Source organism: Sarcophilus harrisii, chromosome 1 (genome assembly GCF_902635505.1).
Source record: "Sarcophilus harrisii chromosome 1, mSarHar1.11, whole genome shotgun sequence".
Classification (NCBI taxonomy): domain Eukaryota; kingdom Metazoa; phylum Chordata; class Mammalia; order Dasyuromorphia; family Dasyuridae; genus Sarcophilus; species Sarcophilus harrisii.
In genome coordinates, this window is record NC_045426.1 from 497,458,478 (window position 1) to 497,483,495 (window position 25,018).

Consider the following 25,018-nt stretch of genomic DNA (forward strand, 5'->3'; position numbering starts at 1 on the left):
AGAGAAGAAAATAATTAATTCTTTTTCATGGCTGACATATAAGGCTGATCTGGCTTTTGGAAATGGTGAAAATAAAAGGGGTTACTGGTCTTTGGCAACTCCTATTTTCTAGTACCAGAGCAAATTAGAAAATTATTTATAGTAGATCTTGAAGGGATTTGGAAAAGAAAATTCCTTTTTATACTAAACCCAACATTACTACTTATATTCAAAAGAAAACAATCTCCTCTTATTTTAGATTGCTGCCAGGCATGCCAAAATTGAACGCTTCAGAGCAAAAGCATTTTACTGATCAATGCATTTGTTTACCTGGGCTGGGCTCCTTTTTCATCATCAGAGCTTATATCTATATCAAAGGTGTCTTCCACTGCAGGAGATGAGGTCTGATCTTCCTTCTTATCTTGTTTATATTTCTTTTTCCGTCGTTTTTTCTTCTTCACAGAACCTGGGTTGAAAACGGTTTCTGTCTCCATCATGTGTGAGATTTCTGCATTCTGACACATCCTTTCATTTCCACCTGACTTAATCAAATGAGTCTCAATATCTTTAAAGAACTGATCTTCTGTAGGTATTGGTGAGGTAGCCAAGTAGGCAGGAAGTTTTTCCTTAAAAAGAACAAAGAAGAAAACTAAGATATATTTTTTAAAAATACTGTTGACTTTTATGTAAAGTTAATAATAGCAGGAAAAAATCTATTTCATGAGAATCAAAGAATCTTACGAAGTTTTTTGCTACTCTGCCTAATTTGGAAGTCAGGAGCTAATGAATATTTAAGCAAATCACTAAAAACTATACATTGAACATGTTTCTGCAATTAATTGCTGAACAGTGTTGGGTGATATCAGTAGAAGAACAGTTAGCTTTTACAATACAAATCTAGAAAAATTGACACTATATGCTTGAAGGAAAAATAGAAGTATAATAGACATCACTATTAAAATAGGGACAATTAAAATTGCTGTGAAAGTAAAAGAACAATTTTACAAAGGATAATGTAAAGAACTTACTGAGATAAAGAACAATGGCACTCAAAAAAAAAAAAGGAAAAATGGTATTCAAATAAAGAGGCAAACTCTTAAGACATTCATATCAAACAAGAGGCAAAAGTAAGAATCAAGTATAGCACAGAAAAACTAGGGGACCTAGCTTAAGAAACAGTTTAAGAATGACTTTATTCAATTAATTAAGTGTGAAGAGGAAAAGGTAGGACAGAGAAGAAATTCCTCTTAACAAATGAAAATTAATATATTCTAAAATGAGGGCATTAAAAAAATCTATTCTCCTGAGAAGAAAACTAGAAACTTGGAAGGACAAAAAGAAAATAAGGAAAGCCCTTTTAAATTGGTTAATGGAGAAGAAGTTGATTTGAAATTAACATCAGAAAAATTATGTCCCAGTATTCAATAATAAATGAATCAATTAATAGATTTCTGAAGCATCTGACATCAGTAACATCACTGATACATACTTCTGAACCACAAAGAGAAAACGGTAGAGACTGAAGATATAAAAGAAATCTTTTCATTCAATACAATGCAATTCAGCAAACGTTTATTAAGTGCCTACTCTGTGCTCTGTGCAAAGCACTGGGGTTACAATGATAAGTACTGCTCCACTCTCAATGTTGTGCTGATTCTTAAATTAAGCATGTCTAAAACAGAAATCATCATCTCTATTAATCCTGCCTTATCTCAATTTCCTTCTTTTAGTTGATGAAGATGGGACCTTCTCAGTCCTCCACAGTCAAAATCTTAAGAGTCACCTCTGTATCTCCTATCTCTACTCTTATGTCTTATGCTCATCTTCTACAATTTGAAATACTGGATCAGGAGTCAGGATCTGGATTCAAATCCTACCTTGGACACTTTTTGCGTCAAGGTGGGGGCTACTTACTTAAAACATCTCATCTGTGATACTATGGAAAGGAGGATCAGCCATGAAGCCATCATTAGGGGAGAAGGGCCCTGTAGTATGGCCCAGGGCCCTGTGGGCTTTCTATATATGTGTCTCCTCTCTCCTACTGATGCCATGTGCAGTTATAGAAGAATATACATCTGTTTTATGGAGAAAGAAAGTATTTTATCTTATTATTATCTTATTTATCTTATTAAGGTGACATTTCAGTTAATTATTTTGCTTTAAACTATTTGAGGCCCCTAGAAGGGAGGAGGGATGTTTGCAAGTAGATGGTTTTGTGAGAATAGACTGATAAACTACTTTAAAACTAAGGTACTTACCCCTTAGGGGCCTCAACCTGTGGAATTTGGGGAAGGGCAGTAGCTCTTTTGGGGTACTACTTCAAGACGACTTTAGAATTCCTGAGCTTATTGGAAACTCTAAGATTTTTTTTTTTTTTTTTTTTTTTTTTTTTTTTGCTATAAGCTGACATTTTCCCTCTCCCCCCCAAAAAATTATATTCATTTTGTCAAGGTATTCCTACTCACAAAGGCACTCCACCTAAAAAAAGAAGAGACCAGAGGAAAATTTTTAAAATGAGTTTGAGGTTAAGGGGATATGATTCAAGTGAGACAGTTAAGTAAAGTGCTTGGCAAATGTGAAAGAGCTATTTAAATGTCAGTTGTTTTCCTCATTACTTGGCTGATTACTAAATAAGTACATTCAAAAATCTCTCCTTAAAAAGATAAGAGTGCTGCTATATATGAAGGCTTAATCTTACTCATACTCCAACTTGAAAACACAATCACACAGAATTCCTAAATCAATTATGGATGAAAGAGAAATGAAGTTAGAGAAGTTACATTATTTAGGAATATTTCTACCTTTAAGATAAAGAAAATCTGGCTTAAAAGGTTTAGAATTCACACTGCTTTTCCCCAAAGAAAGCAAAATAATACAGTCCCCCTACTTCAAGGATATATAGTAACATGCCCTCAAAAATGTTTAATGTGTGATGCATTGTTGGTGGAGTTGTGAACGAATCCAACCATTCTGAAGAGTAATTTGGAACTATGCTCAAAAAGTTTATCAAACTGTGCATACCCTTTGATCCAGCAGTGTTACTACTGGGCTTATATCCCAAAGAGATCATAAAGAAAGGAAAGGGACCTGTATGTGCATGAATGTTTGTGACAGCCCTCTTTGTAGTGGCTACTATATGATGACCAGTTCTGATGGACCTGGCCATCCTCAGCAATGAGATCAACCAAATCATTTCCAATGGAGCAGTAATGAACTGAACCAGCTACGCCCAGAGAAAGAACTCTGGGAGATGACTAAAAACCATTATATTGAATTCCCAATCCCTATATTTATGCCCACCTGCATTTTTGATTTCCTTCACAAGCTAATTGTACAATATTTCAGAGTCTGATTCTTTTTGTACAGCAAAATAACGGTTTGGTCATGTATACTTATTGTGTATCTAATTTATATTTTAATATATTTAACATCTACTGGTCATCCTGCCATCTGGGGGAGGGGGTGGGGAGTAAGAGGTGAAAAATTGGAACAAGAGGTTTGGCAATTGTTAATGCTGTAAAGTTACTCATACATATAACCTGTAAATAAAAGGCTATTAAATAAAAAAAAAAGTACTGGCCAAAAAAAAAAAAAAATGTTTACTGTGGGAAACATTAACTTGGACTATTTTAATAATGAAAATCATGTTCTTTTGAATAGTAAAGTTGCATTTTTTACCATTACTATATTTTAAAGGAATGCAGCTGACTTTTAATGGGCACACAATTTCAGAAGGAAATTAACCAACCAACAGAAAATATAGCATATATTTAACTCAGGATTAGGGAAACCCAAACTAGAAAATTTGGACTTCTGGAGTCGCTTCTGCTCAGTCTGAATGGAACTGTTGCTAAATGTTGATTAGTCAGTCCTCTCAACATGTTTGCTTAATATATGGTGCACAATTCATCCTGAAACCCTTTTCCTGTAGTGAGAGCTGTTTGTAGTTGCTTTAAAAACTCTCAAAAATGATTAGTCATTATGACAGCTTTAACTTCAACTGTCATTTTCTGGTTTTTGCCTTTGTCAAAGACAACTCAAAGAATTCCACGTTAAGGCAAATAAACATAAGTAACAGTTATATAACATGAACAATGGGCCAGGAATTTTCTTGATATGGTGAGATGCTCAAGATACTCTCCCATGAATTGACCTCCCTCTATTACAAAGGAAGAAATGTTTATTTCCTACATCATTCATAGAATTTGAGACCCTCAAGGTCTTAATGATCATTTAGTGCAAATCTGATGTTTTATGACTGAGTTAAAAGACTCAGAGGTTATAGATTTTGCCCAAAGTCACATAGGAAGTGGCAGGGCTGGAACTGTCTGTAGTGTGTGTGTGTGTGTGTGTGTGTGTGTGTGTGTTCCTTCTAATTCATCATAGCAAAAAATGAATCCTGTTTGGAAAGCAATTTAGGCACTAGAAAGGCATAATATGAAATAAGCCAGTCCAGTATCTGGAAAATTATTTGTGGACCTACTGTTTTTACCAAATGAAATATTAGTTTTTGTAGAAGAAAACATAATGGGGGGGGGGTGGCGGTGGAGGGGAGACTTTTAGAGAGCTAGGAAAATTCTAGCTACAGATAAATCTAATCCATTAATGAATTCTAAAAGCTTGCAAATTGCCAGGTGAGGCAGGTATTCTATGAAATTACAGAATTGTGTCTTTACCAAGAGATAGCATTCTGAAGTAGGAAAACCGCTAGACTTAGTCAAGAAAATAATGGGTTCAAATTCTCCAACTGGCATTTACTGTGTAACCACATCACAACTTCATTAAGTTCCAGTATCATCATCTATAAAATGAGGGCAATATCTGTAATACTCAGTATTGTTGGAAAGTCAAATAAAGCATCACAAGCAGCACTTTAGCCATAGGGACAGGGTTTTTGCTTTCATTGTATTTCCAGTGCTTAGCATAGTTCTTAGCACATTTGTGGTTGTTAAGTTGTTTTCAGTCATGTCTGATTCTCTATGAATCCATTTGGAATTTTCTTGGCAAAGGTACTAGAATGGTTTGCCATTTCCTTTTCCATATGCTTTTACAGATGAGGAAACTGAGGCAAACAGGACTAAGAGACTTATTCAATTCAAGGTCACAAAGCCAGTGTCCAAGGTCAGATCTGAACTCAGGAAGATGAATCTTCCCAATTCCAGCCAAAACTATATCCATTTCCCCACCTGGCTTTTGCCCCGCTCTCAGCACGTAATAATTGCCTAATAAATACTTGTTGAATAATTGATATGTTAGCCATTGTTTTAGCAATTTCAAAGAACTGCATAATACTATAATTTTTTGTAAGGGAAGGCTAGAACCAAGAATTACTCTTAAGAATTTAACATAGTCCAGTGGGTCCCTATAACCTATAGAATAAAATACAAACACTTCTGTTTAGTACACCCTAGATTTAATATATTCTTCTTCACACACTATGCTCCAGCCAAGCCTTTCTATTTAATGTCCATTATACAAAGCACTCTTTCCCACTTCTCTGGGACTTTGGACAGACCATCCTCCCATGCTTAGAATGGATGCCTTCCTTCAAGGCTTACGAAGCTCAAAAGGCAGTTCTTATATAATGCTCTCCTGATCTCACCAGTTGTCAGGGCTCTCCCTCCATGTATCTTCTCTTATCTGTATTTAATAGGTATGTATTTTATTGCTTTAATCTGTACACTTTGGAATCCTCTCTTCCTCCTTCAATTCCAATTCCAGAAAGCAGGAATTGTTTTTGTTGTAACTACAGCACTAAGGAGATTGCTTAGTACATAGTAGGTATGTAATAACTGCTTGAATGAGTGAATGAGTTCAGATCAATATTTTACTATCTTGAATTATATCATGAGAACTTAGCTGTTGCTATGTTTCTGAGGTTAACGATTTAATGTCCCTAACCAAAAAGGTAAACATGTTTTCTAAGTCTAGAGGTCAACATCCTAAAGAGATATGACTTGGCAGCTAAATGGAACTTTGTCTTGACTGTTATGTTTACCTGAGATGAACTTAAATAAAGCTTGTTCAAACTGAAAGGAGATATATGTGCTTGCCTTTACAGGGAGGAAAGAAAGCAAAAGTTCTTTACTGAATCTCTAGAGTACAACAACGATACACAATAGAGATTCAATGTCAGCAAAGACTTCTGTCTGGGTGAAAAGCAATGGTCACTGTCCCAGATGCAAGCAGTGGAACTCAAAATTTCTCTAATCAGTAGAAATTTTGGATATGACCAGTCATAAAAATTGCTGAACATTTCTGTCATTTTAGGGGCAGAAGAAAGGAATTTCAGACACCAATATTAGGTGATGACTTGGATGAGGTAGATGCCAGTTTCACTATAGAGACAAAAATTCTGAAAACCTACATATTCCTCTTCAGTCTCCTCAACAAAGAAGGCTTCTCCATTATCCCCCAGTTTCATGTGAAGATCCACAGCATCGCCATTGATTTCTATGTCAATCTGAAATAGAAACAGCTTTTCATCAGTAAATTCATCAGCATTGTAACTACAAATACTCAGGCATATAAAAAATTGCATCTTTCCTCTAATATTCATAAACACAATATTTCATAAACCCAGCAAATGTTTCTTTGATGTTAACTTTCTTTCTTCTAAACCTATCATATCTCTAGATTAAGAAATAAATCCAAATGCCCTAGAAGGATACACCTTAAAAGGCTGGTTTATTTATCTCTTGGTGAATTCATGACTAGTTCTAGGTGGTTCAAGGCTAGCCTGAAATGAACCTGTAGTCCACACTATAGTTAATACTTCAAGGACCTAAGATTTTATAGGTATAGCTACATCTTCCATCTTGCCAAATGAGAATTTTCCACATCTTAATAGGCTCTTTTTTATGAGATATTAGAGACAAAGACTCATCATCTGAAAAGTGAGATAACTCCTTCTGATTTTAGCTAGGTTGGTTTTCACACAAAAATCACAATCCATTACTGGATCTGTACTTGGAAAAGTTTTTCCAGTTCTCAAAGAAATTCTAGCACACTCTTTCAGAAACCTAGGTCACCAGAAGAAGACATTCAAAGAGGACTTCAAGAGAAATATTTATTCATAATTCCTATAGACAGGTAGTGACTAGTTGGGAAAACAACTAACACTTTTTTAAAATTGAAAAGGCAAATTCATTATTGAAATCAAAGTTTAACTTTATGTTAAAATGTTTTAAAAATAAAAAAAAACATTAAAAGTTCATATTATGTTAATGTGAAAGTCTTTAGTCCCTTTTTATATCTCTTTAGCAGAAAATAGAATTATAAAAGAAATCACTAATTTTAAATGCAGTTTTCAAAATATTTTTATAAACAAGTTTTTCACCCCAAGGTTAAGAACCTTGAGAGGTTCTTTGTCTTTGTCTGTTTGTCTGTCTATGAGACAATCTTGTTTTATGTTAATGACATCTATATATTTTGAACAGAAAGTAATTACATAAACTTTTTAGAAGCATTCTATAGGTAGATCATTAATTGGTTCTACCTGATTCTCCTGATAACAATAATATTCTTCTGTAATTTCTGGAGTTAATCAGTCAGGTGATATTTGTTAAATACTTAGATTGTGCAGGTACTGAGCTATGGGGGGGGGTAATAAAAAGAGAGGCAAGAAAGTTCTTGCTCTAATTGGGGAGACAACATAAAAATGACATGTGAACAAATAAGAAATGTTCAAGATAAATTGGAAATAATCAACAGAAGGAAGTCTCTAGATTACAGGAAGAATTGGGAAAGGTTTCTTGAAGAAGGTGGGATTTTGACTGAAACCTGAAGGAAACCACGGGAAAGAGAGTTCCAGATCTGAGAGACAATCCATTCAGTGTTGCGAAATGAAACTTATCCTTTAGGAAAATCAATCAGAAAATCGAAAAGAGGATTGCCTACAAGGGGTAGGATGGGTATATTATTAACATCTAACAGTCATTCTTTTTTAACATTAACCACATGAATAGATTCCAGATCTAAGAATGATCAATTTAAGAAATACATATTTTCTGATAAGGCTTGCAGAAAATCCCAAGAGTGAACAATTCACTGAAAAGTCTATTGTGAACTCATGTAATAATTCAGTTCTTAACAATGGCTTCTTCAGGTAAAGAAAAGAGTGTTTTATTCTTTAGAGTGAGAAACAATTTGAAATTATAGATGGAAAAAAATTCTATTCAATGAATATAAAAAAAGGTAAAGACTATTTCAGCAACTTCAACCAAGAAGTTCAATTCTTTGTGTTGACCTGAAATAATACATTCAATTTTTGTTTGCACAATACATTTGTGATTAGAAGTTAAAAGTAGATATGCTTGTGTTGCTAAAATAATTGTTTGTGGAACCTCAAACATGTAAGCTTTTTAATCTAATTAAATAATGAATTTGTAGCTTGCCTTTGATCCAACAAACATTTCTTTATTAAGTGTTCTACAATGTTCAAGCTGAAAAATAACTGAGCTTCTACTTTCAATGAATTTATAAGATAATAGGGAGCAGAAGTAATAAGAGGAGTAAGATATATGAGAAAAACAATGACATACACATGAAATCTAAGAATCCTGAGAAATTAGGATGTGACTTCTTGTGGGATAGAGTTCTGCAGAGATATACCTCCATTAAAAAGGAAAAGCTAAGCTAGATTTTGTAGAAAAAAAGAAAGATTTTTAACAGGCTAATTAGGACAGGGGAAGAAGAGCCTCTTTCAGGCTGGAGAGCCATCTCAAGAAGGTAAGTCTTACCTTCATAACTATCAGACTGGCTAACAAGATAAAAATGAAAAAAGTTGGAGGGGATGTGGGAAAACTGGCACACTAATGCACTGTTGGTGTAATTATGAACTAATTCAACCATTCTGGAGAGCAATTTGCAACTATACCCAAAGATATTCTGTACATCCTTTGATCTAACAATACAACTGCTAGGTCTATATTTCAAATATATCCCCCCAAAAAGGGTAAAGGACCTATGTGTACAAAAATATTTACAGAAATTCTTTTTGTAGTGACTAAGAACTAGAAATCAAAGAGATACTCATTAATTGGGAATGGTTAAACAAGATGTGGCATGTGATTATAATGGAGTACTATTGTAATATAAGAAATTACAAGCAGAGGCAGCTAAATGGCATAGGGGACAGAACACCAGCCCAGGAACTAGGAGGATTCGAGTTCAAATCCAGCCTCAAATACTTAACACTTCCGAACTGTGTGACCTGGGCCAGTCACTTGATTCCCAACTGCCTCACCAAAAAAAAAAAAAAAAATTGACAAGTAGAATGATTTTGGAAAAACTTGGAAAGTACAACTGTATTTATGAAAAGTTCAGTGACAATAGTAGATGACTTTCCAACTTGCGTAGGATTGTGGACAAGAGGGCTATAGTAGTATAAAACATAGCAGGCTGAGGGAAGTTATATATTTTAATAAAAAATACCTTTTTAGCAGTTAGCAGGTAAAAGATCATTTAACAGAAAGAAGAGGAGGAGGAAGAGAAGGAAGAAAAGGAGAAGAAAGAGGGGGAGGAAGAGAAGGGAAAGAAGGAGAGAAGTAAAATGGGGGAGGAAGAGGCAGTAGCAAATTGAGAAAAATACCAATTTGGGGGATAGTGAAAAGTTATAATAAAACATAAATTGTATAAAGATGGAATTGGGAAGAGAACTGGAACTGTGATTTCATTAGTGGATTGAACTTCCTTAAGAAGAAATTCCCTTTAAGAATGCAGGTCAGCCACTCTTCTGCAACTAAAGAGTGGCTGACCTGCATTCTTAAAGGGAATTTCTGCAACTAACAGCCTTAAATTACTGAATAACTACATGACTTGTCCAAGATCACAATGTTAGTATGTGTCAGAACTGAAAAATGAACCTTGGTCCTCCTGACTTCAAGGCCAGGTTTTTGTCCACTACTAAGGTCCCTCCTGGGTAAAGATAAGTATGTTAAAATAAGACTGGAAAGGTAAGTTGGAATCATACTGTAAAGGGCATTGATAATCAAAGGACTTTGTATTTTATTCTCTAAGCAATAGGAACACTATTAAAGATTACCTGATCAAGAGAACAACATAATCAAGCTTGTCTATTACAAAAATTATCAGGACAACAATGTTAATAAATATTTATTAAGAACCAGCTCTGTGCTAGGCTCTAAGCTAAGTTCTGGGGTTACAAAGAAAAGCAAAAGACTTTTTTCCTTTAAAAAGTCCAGAATCTAATGGGGAAAGGCAATATGCTTATACTCAACAGTTTAATTAGTGCTTCTACCCAGTGGTGTAATTCATTTAAATCTACTCTTCACAAGAATAGCAATATTTGGAAATTTGGAACCTACAGGTTAAAATCATACTTATGAAAAGCATTCTCAATAATAGGGTGGGCAAGTAGTACAGTAGGATAGAAAGCCAGGCCTGAAGTCAGGAAGACCTGAGTTCAAATCGGGCTGAGACACTTACTAGTTAGTTATGTGACATTAGGTGAAGTCACTTAATCTTGTTTGCCTCAGTTTCTTTGATTGTAAAATGAGCTGGAGAAGGAAATGGCAAACTACCCCAGCCTCTTTGCTAAGAAAATCCCAAATGGGGTCCCAAAAGAGTAAGAACACAATTAGATAACAAAAAATTCTCAATAATGCTGGCAAAAATGCATCAGGCTAGCCCTAGTTAGTTTTACTAATGAGAAAATGAATGCCAGTGGTTTAGGAAATTCGTTTATCCCCCAAACATCTTTAGGATGTTTTCTCTGTTTTCCTTTCTATCACTAATTCTAGACTTTAACGAAAGTCTTAAGATAATATGACAATGATAACAGAAACATACAAGTATCATGCCAGTCTTTGAGCCCCTAAATGAAAATCTTATTACCTGACATATCCCAAGATAAGGACTAAAAAAAAAAATTTAAATTACAAACAATCTTATGTGAAAAGAAAGAAATCTCAGCATTAATACCCTCAAGAGTTCTTTCCCACATTATCCTCTTTTTTCTGGAAACAGGAAGTTATCTACCTATTAACTTGTTATGATAGTGCCCTGCAAAAGCACAGTGGTATATGACCAACAAATGAAATCTCAAGCAACAGACACATCTTGAAATAAAAAGCTTTTCTTTTGGCCAGAAGACTAATGAAACTATTTGGTCAGAAACTCAAATTAAAGCAAGGCTGATGACTATTAGACAGGAAAAAGAGAGCAAGATTTTCAAAGTCTTTTATGTTTACACTCTCTACTTCCATTCAATAATACTGGGAAACTGAGAGAGACATTACCTTAAAGATTTTATTTTATGTGTATAGGGTGCTTGTTACACCTTCTTGCCCAGTAGAATACTTCCATCATTAAACACCATATATAATGCCATCCTTTGTTTTTTGGCTATTGTTCGAGTCATCATTCAAAAGTACTTGATTATAAGAATAAACAACTTGGTGACCAATATCACATCTCCCATGTTTTTCCTTTACACTAGAAGTCTTTTTTTTAAAAAGTAAAATATTTGGTGCAAATAAATGTTTTCCATATGTGCTTTCATAAGTATCAATATAAGAAAAACTAAATTTGAAAAAGTAGGGCAGGTTACTGTGTCACAGTCTCCATGGCTCCACGGAAATTCCAAAATAAGAGCCGGGGGTTAGTGTTGCTGGGAACAAAAACCCAAACACAAAGACTAGGAAAACTAACTTTGGTCAAATGCCACTTTTGAAAAAAAAAAAACAAAACAAACCAACAACAAAGTTTTTCAGTCAGCAAGTAAAGTAACACTGCTTTTGATTTCCAATGGCTAACCCTTTAGTTTAACATAGCAGTGAACAGAAGCCAAACCACATTAATCCTGCTGCCTCCAGAAAATGGAAGGGGAATTAAATTGAAACTTAACTTGTTACGCCACCACCATGAAATAAAATCATATTTGTCTGAAAAAAATGAATGACTTGTTTTGTGAAGCCAGTAATTCCTCCCTTCTCTGCTTCCTTCAAAGTATAATATGTTTTAACAAGGTTGGGGGAATTTTCAGCTTAAAGGCATAAAACAGATGTATCCTCTCACACCCACACATACTTTGAAAGAAAATATATTGCAAACTTATGTAGTAGTTCTTCCAAAACACAATTTCAGGTTTAATAGTAGAACCACTTTTGTAGCCCATGTTATGGTGGAGGGAAGGGAGAAGTTCAGAATCTCAAAAAAAAGTTTCCTACAAACTTTTAGTAAAGATGATAAAAGTATGAAAACTAGAGAAAATGTGTTAATCTTACACCTTCAAACATTTATGCTGAATAAATGAGTGCCTCAGAAAGACTAATGATGCTATGAACTTTCCAAACTCCAAAGTTAAGAATTGTAATTCATCTTCATCAGGTGAAGCAATGAGCCATGTTCAAGATAAACTTTTCCATTTGTGGCTTGTTTCATGACAAGGAAGGACATGGATGAGGAAAAAGCAGAGTTGGAGCCAAATGATGGCAAAGCAATTTGTCACCTAGGACATCTCATACTGAAGAACACAATGAAAGTCACTTTTAAGTATTACTTTTTATGAATGAAGACATTTTAATGAGACAATGTACTAATCTTGGAGACAATAGATTAGTGGGTTTAATCACACTTGCAACACCTGTAAGCTGATTTAACTTTCAGTCACGCATCTGACTCTTCATGATCCCAACTGCGATTTTCTTGGCAAAGATACTAGAGTGGTTTGCTATTTCCTTCTCCAGTTCATTTTACAGATGAGGAAACTGAGGGAACCAAGGTGAAGTGATTTTCCACAGGGTCACATGGATAGGACCAAATGAGACAAGGCATATAAACAAGCACTTTGTAGCCCCTCAAAACTTTAATGTCAAGTTTGCTTATTCACACCACTGTCATTAATTTGACTTGGGGTGGGGGGGGGATCTAAAAGACAATAAATACTTGGTAACTGATTGATAATTAGTCCCCTTCAAAAATAGACTACTAGTAGTGATACTTACCACTTTTTCCTTTGATCTGAGGACTCCAAGTTTCCCAAACCGAACATGAAAAGGAGAACACTGATAGGTGCCATCCTGCTGCCGGACCACAATAACATCAATGCATCCAGAGAGTGTGGCTTGATTAATGCCCTTGTAGAGCTCCTTCACAGTAACAATGACTTGCCCCGCCAGCTGCCCCACATAATTCATGGTTTGAGACTAAAAAAAAAAAAGAAAAAATAGAAATTAAATGATAAAAAATCATAGATGTGATCCATTTGCATCAAGATGCCATTCCAAGTAGCAAGATTTTTTTATGCTTTGTGAAATTTTTACAAGATCCCCTAACTTGGAATGCTGACTGACAAGCTTTCCTTAGGATTGGCTACCTCTGTAACACCTTTCTCCTCTTCCATTACATCTTTTCTCCCTCACAAAGCTGCAGGTGGGTATTTTCCCCTCCTTTCTTTTTCCTTTCTTGGTCGTTGGCAAATGCCTATTTCTCAATAGCCAAGACCCATAAATCTACACCTATTATAAGATGAATATTAGAATACTCATACCACCACTGAAGGACCCTCACAATAATTGCCACTCAAGTCCCAGGTAAATAATACCCAGCTACTACCATGTGCCAAAGATCTAGACCCGCTCTCCCAGCCCTTAACGACCACCACCTGAAGACTGTGATTCCCTCCATATGGCTTTGACTGCCTGGCCTGAAGTCCTAGATCCCTCATTCTCACCAACTGACCCCAGAAAAATTCCCTCCCTCCCCACCTTCTATGCCTCCTCTTGTTTGGACCCCCTTCCCTGCTACCTCAGGCCTCTGGAAACCCCACTTTCATTACTGTGGCTAATACTGGAGAGAGAAGAAAGAAGCATCCTTTCTCCACAGCCCAGAGTCCTAAAATAGAACTTGGAATAAGTTTTCCCATAGAAACAACATTATACATGGTTGTTAGATTCCATAGTAAAGTCTAATATGAGAGAACATAATGTAATTTAGTGACATTATGGTTTTAAAGTCTTTTACCAGCTAACTTAGGAACCTAACTGCTCTTTATAAAAGTATAAACATTTTTATATTGTTTCTATGGGAAAACCATTCTGAATTCCAAAACAACAAACTGACAAACAGCTTTGGAATGAAATTAATTCTTCCAGGAATGATATATAGTTGTATTTCGTAAACTAAATGAAATTAACACATGCTTTCATTCTTATCACCTTCCTTAAGAGAAGATATTTAATGTTATTTCAAAATACAACATTTTCTCTCTCTTGAAATCATAACCCAAATACCCTAAATATCTACAGAAAGGTCTCAAAGAAATTTCTGAAGTTTAGATGTGATAAAAGTCTCCAGAGATTAGCTAAAGTGGACTGCCTCCAGAAGAGCTGTGAGAAAAAATTGGGGAAAAAAACCTTAATTTGGCTAAAGTTTCCTTGCTCCCACCTCTAATGAATTCCTCAATCTTTAAAATAGGCCCCATTGTTCCTGCCAGGAATGATCAGCTTTAATGCATGAACACTGACTCCTCTTCCCCTTACCCTCCCCATCAATGAGTGACTTACTGCCTTTCTCATAGTCATTGTGACATGATTGTAGCTAGGGCCTGTTAACCTTCAGGCAAAAGTGGGGGGTCTCAATGCTTTAAAATCTCTAACTCTCAAAAATAATCTCTCTGCATGCCAAGGATCTTTAAAATAAGATGTTAAAATAACCTGTTTAGTTCTTTTAGATCTTAAACAATTAAAACTTTAGATCTAAAATTTAGATTTTAGAGTCACAGGGGGAAAAAAGAATTGGGAGTAGCTTTAAGCTGATAAAGATTATTACAAAGTATTTGCAGATATGGAAAACTAACACATAGTCAGAACACCAGCCAGAAACTGTGGAAAAATGAGCAAAAAACCCTCAGTTTCTTGCTACTTGCTACTCTAATGACATTACTTAGAAGAAATGATTGATATTAAGAGTTCTGTAGCATAAGATAGATTTTTATTCAAGAGCAATAAATTCAACAAACATTAACTAAAAGACAACTGTACAACAGAATAATATACTAAATGACCAGTGAGATGCAAAGATTAGATAAAATAAAGTACATGCCTTAGGAAGTTTCCAGTCTAATTTGTAGGGAGAATTCAACTTTTATATACGCCACAGATTAATTCAAAAAAAGAATTAATTTGACAAGTTTAACTTTCATTAAGTTACACTTTGCAACAGAGTAAAAAAAAAGTTCATTAAAAGCAATTAATGCTTTTGTGTCTGGATTACAATAATCAACTCTAAACCTTGAAATAGTTTCTGAAAATTTAAAAAAAAAAAAAAAGCAAGATGTCCAGTGTAAATTAATTCACACTTAAAGCCTATATTTCAGAAGCTCAGGCTCAGAAGAGAAGTTTCAGAAGTCATCTTAGTCAAATTTTTTTTTCATTTCACAAAGGAGGGAAACTCACGCCCAAAGAAACTCTTACTTTCCCAAGTTCATGGCTAGTGAAAGATGCGAGATTTGAAATGTCCTAAGTCCAAATCCATTGTTTTCCCATTACACCATTTTGAAAGAAAAAGCCTTTTGAAATTGTTATTTTCTGTAGGTAATGTCATGATCTGTTTGTTGCTCAGCAGACTTTTATTAATTAGGCAGTTACCAAATAATCCAAGTTTTAGTTGATATTTGATAAATGATAACATTTTAAAAACAGCATTCTGATATTTATAAGAGATAAACATACTTGTTATCTACTTCTAATAGTTTTTCTTGCTTGGGAAATGGAAAAAGTAAATCTAGTGAAACAAATAGGCAATAGGATGAATTGGATAGAAAGCTGGCTTTGAAGCCAAGATGTGGGTTCAATTCCTCTCTGTGACACTTTTTGATTATCTGACTCAGGGTAAAGCACTGAGCTTCTCAGGGATCTACGCATCTTTCTAAGACCATATGTTGGTAGCGAAGGTACTAACTTGTTTTATTAGAAGTCATTCCCTACGTCAATATGATCCGAAATCTATTCTTCTAATTCCATATACCAATTAATCCAGCAGCAATCAATAAGCATATATTAAATGCTTTGGGAATACAATAGAAAAAAAAAAAGAAAGGAAATAGTCCTTTTATTTTATACAGGAAAGCACAACTATATCCATAACTGTTATATGAAAGCATTATAGTATAATATAAAAAATTCCATCAAATTTGGAATCAGGAGACCTAGATGCTACAACTTTGTTCCAGTTTTGCCACCAATTAGCAAGGTAAGTACAGGCATATGCTGTCACCTCTCAGGGACTCAGTTTTCTCAACTGTCAGGTTAAGCAGCTCAATTATTAATGAATTTTTAACACTGTAAATTTACTTTTTTTTAAAGTTAAAATATATAAGCTTTGGGAGAGAAGACATCAGTGAAAATGGAACATTAGGTCCCTAATTAAGAACATTTATATTCACTCAAGATGTTTTTAATTACCATGGTTAAGTGATATGCTGTCTGTGTAAGAAAAAACTATTGTGTTAATGTTGATTTCTAAATATAGAAAAATACAGGCTGTCAAATTACTGGCCTTTGATTAGTAAGCATGAAGAATTCTGTTTATATGATGAACACTGAAATAACAAAAGTAATGACAGACACACAGGGAGATGTACTATCCTGTGATAATGAAAAACAGCAACTCTGTTAAAGTACAAACAAGGCAAAAGGAAGAGCTTTGCACTTGGGCGTATTTGAGGGAAAAGCATGTAATCAACCTTTGGAGGAGGCCCTATTTTGAGCAGAAATTACATCATAATTATTTACTCAACAGACATATCTAGGACTACAAGAACAACACCCCATGTCTATGAAGTATTTAATTAAGATCTCTAATGCTTAGAGAAAAAGCACTGCTACAGGTAGTAAGGTACAGTGGGGAAAACACTGAACAAGGAGTCAAAAGATTTCAATTTTTACATGTAATAGGTGTCATTAAATGGAGACAAGATGTGCATTATGAATCAATTAACAAACATTTATTGACTGGTTAGCAAATTCCATGAACTGTGCTAAGCAATGGAGATTCAAACAAAAATGCCCTCAAGAATCTAATGAGAAATAAAAGCTATAATTTATCTAACATAAATACAAGAGAATTTTGGTAGAGAGTATAGTAGTAATTAGAAGCAGGATCAAAAAGGATTTCATATAGGACAGAAATTCTTAACATGGAGTAAATCTAATTCTAAGAGGTCTGTGAAAAGATTTCAGGGGAAGAGAAAAGTATACCTTTATTTTCACTAACCATTTCCTTCAAAGATGAATTTTTTAAAAATTCTGAGAAGGGATCCATAGATTTCACTAGAATGCCAAATATGAGATAGTATTGATATTGACAGCAGGAAATAAAACAATCTTTCCCTGAAGTAAAAATATCAAAAAAATACTATCTGAAGCAGGAATAGGAGAACCTTTTCCCTAATAGGACCAGTTCGGGTGCTCCATGATGCTCTTTTTTTTTTTTTTTTTTTTTTTTTTTTTAGCATGAAATTTTTTTTGTAATTTTTAATTGTATTTTATTTTTCCAGATATATGCAAAAATAGTTTCCAACATTTCACCTTTGCAAAATCTTATGTTCCAAATTTTTCTTCTTCTCTCCTCTCTTCCCTCTCCTCAAGACAGCAAGCAATCCAATATAGGTTAAACATGTGCAATTCTTCTAAATATATTTCTATATTCATTACTCTATGATGTTTCCTTGATCTTTCTATGAAAGTCCACCTCTTCTCCTTGAACTTTTCATATCCAAAGCTAACACACACACAAAAAAGCCATTTTAAAAAATCAGGAAACTGAGGCTGTTCAAGAAAGTTAAATAACTTGTCCATGGTTGTGGAGCTAGTAAATGCCAATGTCATGATTCAAAACCAGGCTTTCTAACTTCCAAGTCTAGTATTCTTCCCACTATATTATAATTGTTTCTTGTTGTGATGTCTGATGCATACAATCATAGTCTAACTTGTGTTATTAGTTAGATACCTGTGTCTTTTAGGGACCTACTGGAGCCCACTTAAATCTGTAGGAGGAAATTTATTGCTTAATTTAGCATGAGCATTGACACCTCAGAAATTAAACTGCAAACCAGGCCTGATTTATAGTTTCATTGATCATCTAGCCTTAAGAAAGTGATAGCAAAAATACTAATAGTAAAAATTAAATTTAAAAGTGTGTTGTCATACATTTTCTCCTGGTCCTCCAAAGTTGGCTGTAAATCATTTATCAAACACTGTCATTCCTTTTTCTATTCTATCAGCTCCTTGAAAGCAGGGCCATCTCATATATCTATCCTTAACTTCTCACATAATATCTTCTATTTTTTTGGCTAGATTTGAGAATTCTTTAGTTATAGAGAATGCCCTCCCAATGAGGAAATTTCCTTGTCTATTGACACGTGATATTATCAATCTTATAGTCTTAGAAGCATTAAGGGTCACAAAACAGACTGCTTTCACTGTTAACCCCTTCTCTCTAACCTTCAATCTCTTCTCATACCCTGGCTCCTACTGCTTACAAATAGGTAAGTTTCTCCATTATTTTTAAAATTATTTTTAAATTTAATTTATTTATGTAAATAAAATATAAATTATTTAAATAAAATAAATTAAAAATTTAAAACACCCTTTTCTAGATCCTATGATTCTCTCCTCTTTTTTCAGTCAAATTCCTTGAAAAAAATCATTTATACTTAGTGCATCCACTTCTTTTCTTTTAAACCTTCTGAAACCTGCTTTCTACCTCATCATTTAACCCTAGCTATACTTTCCAAAGTAACCAATGTTGTCTTAATGCATAATCTGCCTCTCCTTGGTCCTTATTCTTTTTCTTTAACCACTGGAGAATTTGGCATCATTGAGTACCACCTACTCCTTTATATTTTATTTGGTTTTCTTGACTTTTCTCTCTCTGGAATATTTTTTTTTTTTACTTGTCTGACTACTCTTTATAGTCTCCTTAGCTGGATTACAATCCATATCATACCCCCAACCACAGGTATACTGAACCTTATCTTTCATTTGATAGTCTCATCACTTTCTGACAATTCAATTCAATCTCATATAGTTGTTTCCTAATTCTCCAACTAGTGAAGAGTCTATTTGGCCCTCTTGATAGATCTGAGACTTCAAAAACTCACCAGGTCCCAAACAGCCTGAATCATCCTTTCCATCAAATCCACCCCTCTTTTAAACTTCCCTATTGTGGTTGAGGGCACTAAGGTCCACAAATCTGGAATCATCTTTGACTTCATAATCCACCCCACAGATCCAATTTTTTGCTTAATATTCATTTTATCTCAAAAACACTTTTTCTCTTCACCTACACAACCATCAGCCTAATATAGATCATTACTTCTCATCTCAACTACTGAAAGACTTTCTGATTTGTTCTCTTTGACTTCAGTTTTTCCTTAAACAACTCCATCATCCTCTTAATCATCATTACCTCTTCCAGATAAGGAAAATAAGCTAAAAAAAAATGGAATGATTGGAAAGAAGAAAGAGAAAGGAAGATGAAGAAGAAAGGAAGGAGGAGGAGAAATTTCAAAGATACTATGCAAATGTCTTCTACTTTGAATATGATGCTTTTACACTATTAACTATTTCAATAAAGCTAAAAATTCAATACAAAAGCTTGGCAAAGAATAATAATAATAATATTGATTAGAGTTATATTTGCAACTTATGATGAGAAAAGGTATTAGTAATGTGTATTTAGTAGGCAGCCCAATCAAAACAAGTCAGATCCAGGCCCTGTGCATTGATTATGAGCATCAGTATATTAAGTATTGACTGATCCTGAAACATTTCTATGAAACATAAGACAAAAGAAAAACAAACACATAGGCATTCTTTAATTCCTAAAATAGATGAAATTTTGGAAAGATGTATTTGAATCAAAATATTGTTATTGTTGTTAATAGGATAACACCAAAAATATATTTGAAAAATTCAACTTATAAAAGGATTTATCCATAATTTATCAATTTTTATATACTTGGATTTTGGATTTGCTCCAAATGTGTGTGTGCATGTGTGTTCTATGTATAGACGCATACATATTCACACATCCTCGTATATGTATATATCTCCATATATGTGTGTATATACATGTATGTTTATCTTAGAAATTTTTTTCATTTACTCATGCTCACTTGTGACCTGAAATAATGACCAATTATATTATTTAAAATAAATAATTAGCCTTAAGAAAACCCTAATTTATTAAGTAGTTAAATATTCCTTATATTTTTGTTGAATTTTTTTAGTTATAGAATCACTATAGTTTATAGTCTCTTTATGTACCCATTTAAATCTTATTTTGCTCTCTGCATGTACTAAAAGTACATTGTGCCTAAAGTTTCCATAGGATAAAGAATAGATGTGATTGTCATGTACAAATGGGCATTTAGGAGAATCAGTGTCGTATACTGGACAAAATGATACATATGGAGTCAGGAGTTACCTGGTATCAGATCCAACCTCTGACACTAACCAGATGGCACTGGACAAGTGATTTAACCTATTTAATAAACCTCAGCTTTTTTATCTGAAAAATTAGGATGATACTTTTAGTACCTTATACATAGTGTTCTTAAGAGGATCAAATAAGAACATAGGCGAAGTGCTTTGCAAGTCTTGAAATGTTATACACATGGCAGCCATTATTCTTTTATAATAACAATAACAAATGAAATAAAGAATAGAACCAATGTTTAGGAGAGATGGTGTGATAATAGGAAGAAAGATGGAATTATTCAATTTTTACTGTCTTTTCTCTATCAGCAGGAATGAGCTTCACACTGGGAAGAAAAATCCAAAACTAGTTAAATTGAGAGCCTTAAGACATAATAAGAGAGCATTTAGACCAGAACATTTAGTCAACCTCATTCAATCTGGATCAGGTCACCAGAGGCCCAGAACCCTTTTCAAGCTATATCCTAGGGCATTAAAAGTCCCAATAACTGTGACTGCTAAACTGTTGTGAGTAATCCATGAAAAATCTTGGAGAACCACAGAGGTACCAAAGATCTGGAGATGGACAAATATTATAATTTTTAAAGTAAAGAAGGTCGATTATAAACTAAGAGTCCGTGGGCCTGGAAAAATTTGAAAACAAGTAATTACAAAGATAGTTTCTGAGCACTTAGAATGGGAAGTGGTAATTACCACAAGTTATTATGGGGACATCAAAGGCAGGTCACACAAAAATGAGCCCATAGCAACAAAAAATTAGTCAAAGTCACTTAGAATATCCTTCAATTCAACAAAATAAATTCAATAAACAATTAATAAAAGCCCATAATATACAGAGAACTGTGCTCAGTGGAAGAGAAGATATAAATTTAGAGAAGACACATTTTCTGTTCTTCATGGAATTTACAGTTTACATGCAGCAAAACATGACAAAATTATTATAATTACACAAACAGATAATTAGGTGTAGCTGTTATAAATAATTATTATACAAAGTAATACATGGTACCTGCATTAAAGAGGTGCCAAAAGTATATTAGGAGATTCCAGGAGTCAAAGCAGGGAAATCACTACCGATAATGGGGCTAGGAGAACTTTCAGAGCAGAAGGAGCAGTTGTAGAAAGGATAGACCCATGGCAAGTAGTAGACATTTAACAAATGCTTCTTGACTTGATATGACTTCAGAGTATTATGAGATATGGCCAGAAAATCTGGGTGGTGTCAGATTTTGGAGAGCTTTGATTATCTTCCATAATCCTTTTATTGTTTATGGATAAGACAAAATGATCTATGTTGTTTAATAATACAGTTACGTGGATTCAGAACCGGACAAAATATCTTTAGTGAAGAGGACAAGTGAATGAATTTTCGGTGTGAAAGGAAATCTTTGTAGTAGAGCACTGTAGGCCTCTGTCTTTAGTATCTTCAATATTTATATCTATGTTTTGTTTACTTTTAAAAAATCCAAACTCTGAAATAATTACTAGCCATCATTTTCAAAGCTACATGCTTTACTGTGCTTTTTTTCTAAGTTTTCTTTTGTTCTTTGCAGCGTACTTTTTTTTCTCCCTCCAAGAACAACTTTTTATGGCTAAATAATAGTTCATATGAAAAAGATCTTGAGCTTTTAATTGACTACAAGATCCATATGAGAATTTAATGGCTTAAATGTAAGTTTAAGATGGCTTTTCTAATCTTAGGCTGCATTACCATAAGCAGAGTGACCAGATTATAGAAATTATAGTCCTTCTATATTTTACTCTGCTACATCCAGAGTATTATATGCATTCCAGACACCCTATTTTTAGCAAGGATGTCAAAGACTAGAAAACTATTCAAAATAGTAGGAGGAATGGGAACCATACCAAACAAAGTCTAGTTAGAAGGAGTTCAGGATATTTAGCCTCCTAAAAGAAAAGATGCACGTGTAGGACATGATACTTTTGAGTGTATGAAGTTCTGTGATTTGGAAACAGGATTAGACTTGTTTAAAGAATGGAGAATAATGGGTGGAAGTTTCAAGGAGGCAGATTTTCCAGTTGTTATAAGGAAAAACCTTCTCACATGAAGAATTCTTCAAAGTGTAATTGCTTTTTAAAGGGACTTTGAATTCCCCATAACTGCAGGTCTTCAAGCAAAAACTAAACCAATACTTTGTTAACCATGCTATGAAGATTTCTGCCATGATACACATAAAACTATATCTGAGATGACTTTCAACTCTGAGATTCTATGATTCTAATAAAGTGCTTTTTTGTTTCAAGTACAGTCACAGTTACAAACTATGTCTAATTTCTACTGATGAAGCTGTAAATAGCTTGTTAATGAATTTTTTTGACTATGGCCACCATTGAAACATGACTTGACATTACAAAAATACTTTAATTAATCTATGCCTAAAACTAGTGAAAATAATTGAAGATAGCCTGTATTCTTTTCTTTAAAAAATGATTTTCATAAGGAATAGATAGTATGTGACAATGTCATCAGTTTTTCTTACTAGGTCTCACTCAGTGACAAAGTTTTGAATATAGCTGAAGACGATAACCAGTGTAGCTAAGTTTGAAGAGATTCATAATTATTGGCTCATCAGTGAATGGGTTTGTTTGGGGCTTTTTTTGTCATGTCATCTCATGAACATATATATAATGCGAAGAATATTGTATTCTTTATAGAAGTAGTACTCACAGAGTTGACGTTATCAATATCAAAAACAAGCTAAAAGGAAACTGACTTCTTAGTTTGGGATTTTAAGGAAGGAAGACAAGCTTCTTCTGATTAAAATTTTACTAATGAGCTCAATCAAGTATATTTTCTAATTATCTTATGCAGTGAATATCTAATATACCTAATATAATCGAGGGTACTAATAAGGAACTCTTGAATCATATTCCTTATTAGGAAATATTACAGGATCAAATACCTTCAACACAAAGATGATGTACTTTGAGCAAGTTTTTAATAAACCAGTGAACGATTTTAGCAATTGGTATTTACTAAGGCATAGAAATTACAGGATACAAATTCTTTAGAACAGGTTGACTTGTGAAAGCTTTCCTCCCTATTTATGGATAGTACAAATAGCAACTCATGACAATCCTGCAAAAGAAACAAAAGCCAGCGTGGTAAGAAAATCTCTTAAGACTACCAATTCTCTACAAAGGATGGCAACCCTCACATTACTGTGAAAGGCTGTGGGAACAGGAAACACATATTCACTTATTCTCTCTCCTCCCCCTAAATATCACTAAATTCCCCAACAAAAATAAGCTAAATTGGAATGTTAAACTTTTCCTTAGTTGCCTGAATCTCCAAACAGCAGATGATCATTCAAATTTTTTAAATCAGTAATTACAACAAATTCAACTTAGAAATAACCTGTGTGATCACTGAAGATTACAGAGGTTTCCACTTCCACTTTATTAATATTGCTAACAAGGGCATAACAGTCAAAAGTTTTGTTTAACTACCAAGGCTGAAGAATTAGTAGTTAAAGGAAAGAAATTCTTAAGTCTCAGCTTTCATCTTGCTTTATATAAAGAACGACATTTGAGAAAAACAATGCTGAGAATCTGCTGGATCCAAAAGAAGATAAAGGTCAAAGACTAAATGGAATCTGAAGATGAAATTCCATAGTACAGAAGTTTCCTTTTTTAAAGAAAGTATATACTTACCAGCCTTCCTGTGTATATAAACCAGTAAAAATTTCTGTATGGCTGACACTCTAACTCTTATGCCTATATTAATGTTTTTGATAATAATAACTGACACTGTTGTAGAGCTTTATAGTTATTTACACATATTAAGCATATTGCACATATACTTTGCATATATTATTCTTTCAAAGAATCTCAAGTACCCTGTAAGAGAAGTGTCACAGGTATTAAGATATCCATTTTACAGATAGAGAACTAAAGTTTAAAGAAATTAAGGGATTTGCCTGTGATCACAGTCAGAAGTCTCACAGGCCAGACTCAGGCCTGCCTTTCTGACTTCAAGCAAGCTCAGTCATTTCCAATGCTTTGTTATTTGTATCCAGACTGTGGAGCTCATGTTGACATCAGAGAATATGGCTTCTGTTTGCAAATTCCCCTTTGAAGAAGAGAAAGATTTGCAAATTTTTGTCATGCAACTTGTTATTAATTTGATTATATTCAGACTGGGGTCATTTATGATGTATTCTGGAAGATTTTTTCCAGGAGCAAGAAAAAAAGGCAAGGACAAAGGAAAAAAACACAGAATTTAGGTGAAATGTGTATTTCCTGTCATTAAACTGTCCCTCTCCTGCCCAGTTTCCTTGCAGAGATTATTTGTTCTAACCAGCTATTTTAGCTAAACTAAAACATTTATTCTGTAATCAATCAATAGACATTTATGAGGTACCTATTATGGGCCAGGCATATAGGATTATGAGAAAAATAAAAGTGATTAACATTTTTCATAACCCCATCAACTATGAGAGCTCCTTGTAATTCAAAGAGAGTTCTGATAAAGCTCAAAGAAAACAAAAACCACCTAGAGATTCTAGGCTCTTGCTTCACTTGCTCCTTGGATTAGTACAGCAGATGCTTCC

The 25,018-nt window shown here is 34.0% G+C and overlaps 1 protein-coding gene across 5 annotated transcripts in view; it reads right to left on the bottom strand.

The window, feature by feature from the left end:
- Positions 1-25,018, bottom strand: part of LPIN2 (lipin 2) — a 98,565-nt gene that overhangs the window by 44,960 nt on the left and 28,587 nt on the right. For 4 of the 5 annotated variants that reach the window (XM_012541525.3, XM_031946587.1, XM_031946588.1 and 1 more), the window contains exons 2-4: positions 12,948-13,148; positions 6,347-6,442; positions 310-605 (exon numbers count right to left, since the gene is read on the bottom strand). In XM_012541525.3, the coding sequence (XP_012396979.1) occupies positions 310-605; positions 6,347-6,442; positions 12,948-13,139 (584 nt within the window). In that variant the 5' untranslated portion in view covers positions 13,140-13,148. Of the gene's footprint in view, positions 1-309; positions 606-6,346; positions 6,443-12,947; positions 13,149-14,388; positions 14,484-25,018 lie in introns of those variants that run through there. The other variant, XM_031946589.1, reaches the window with a different exon arrangement.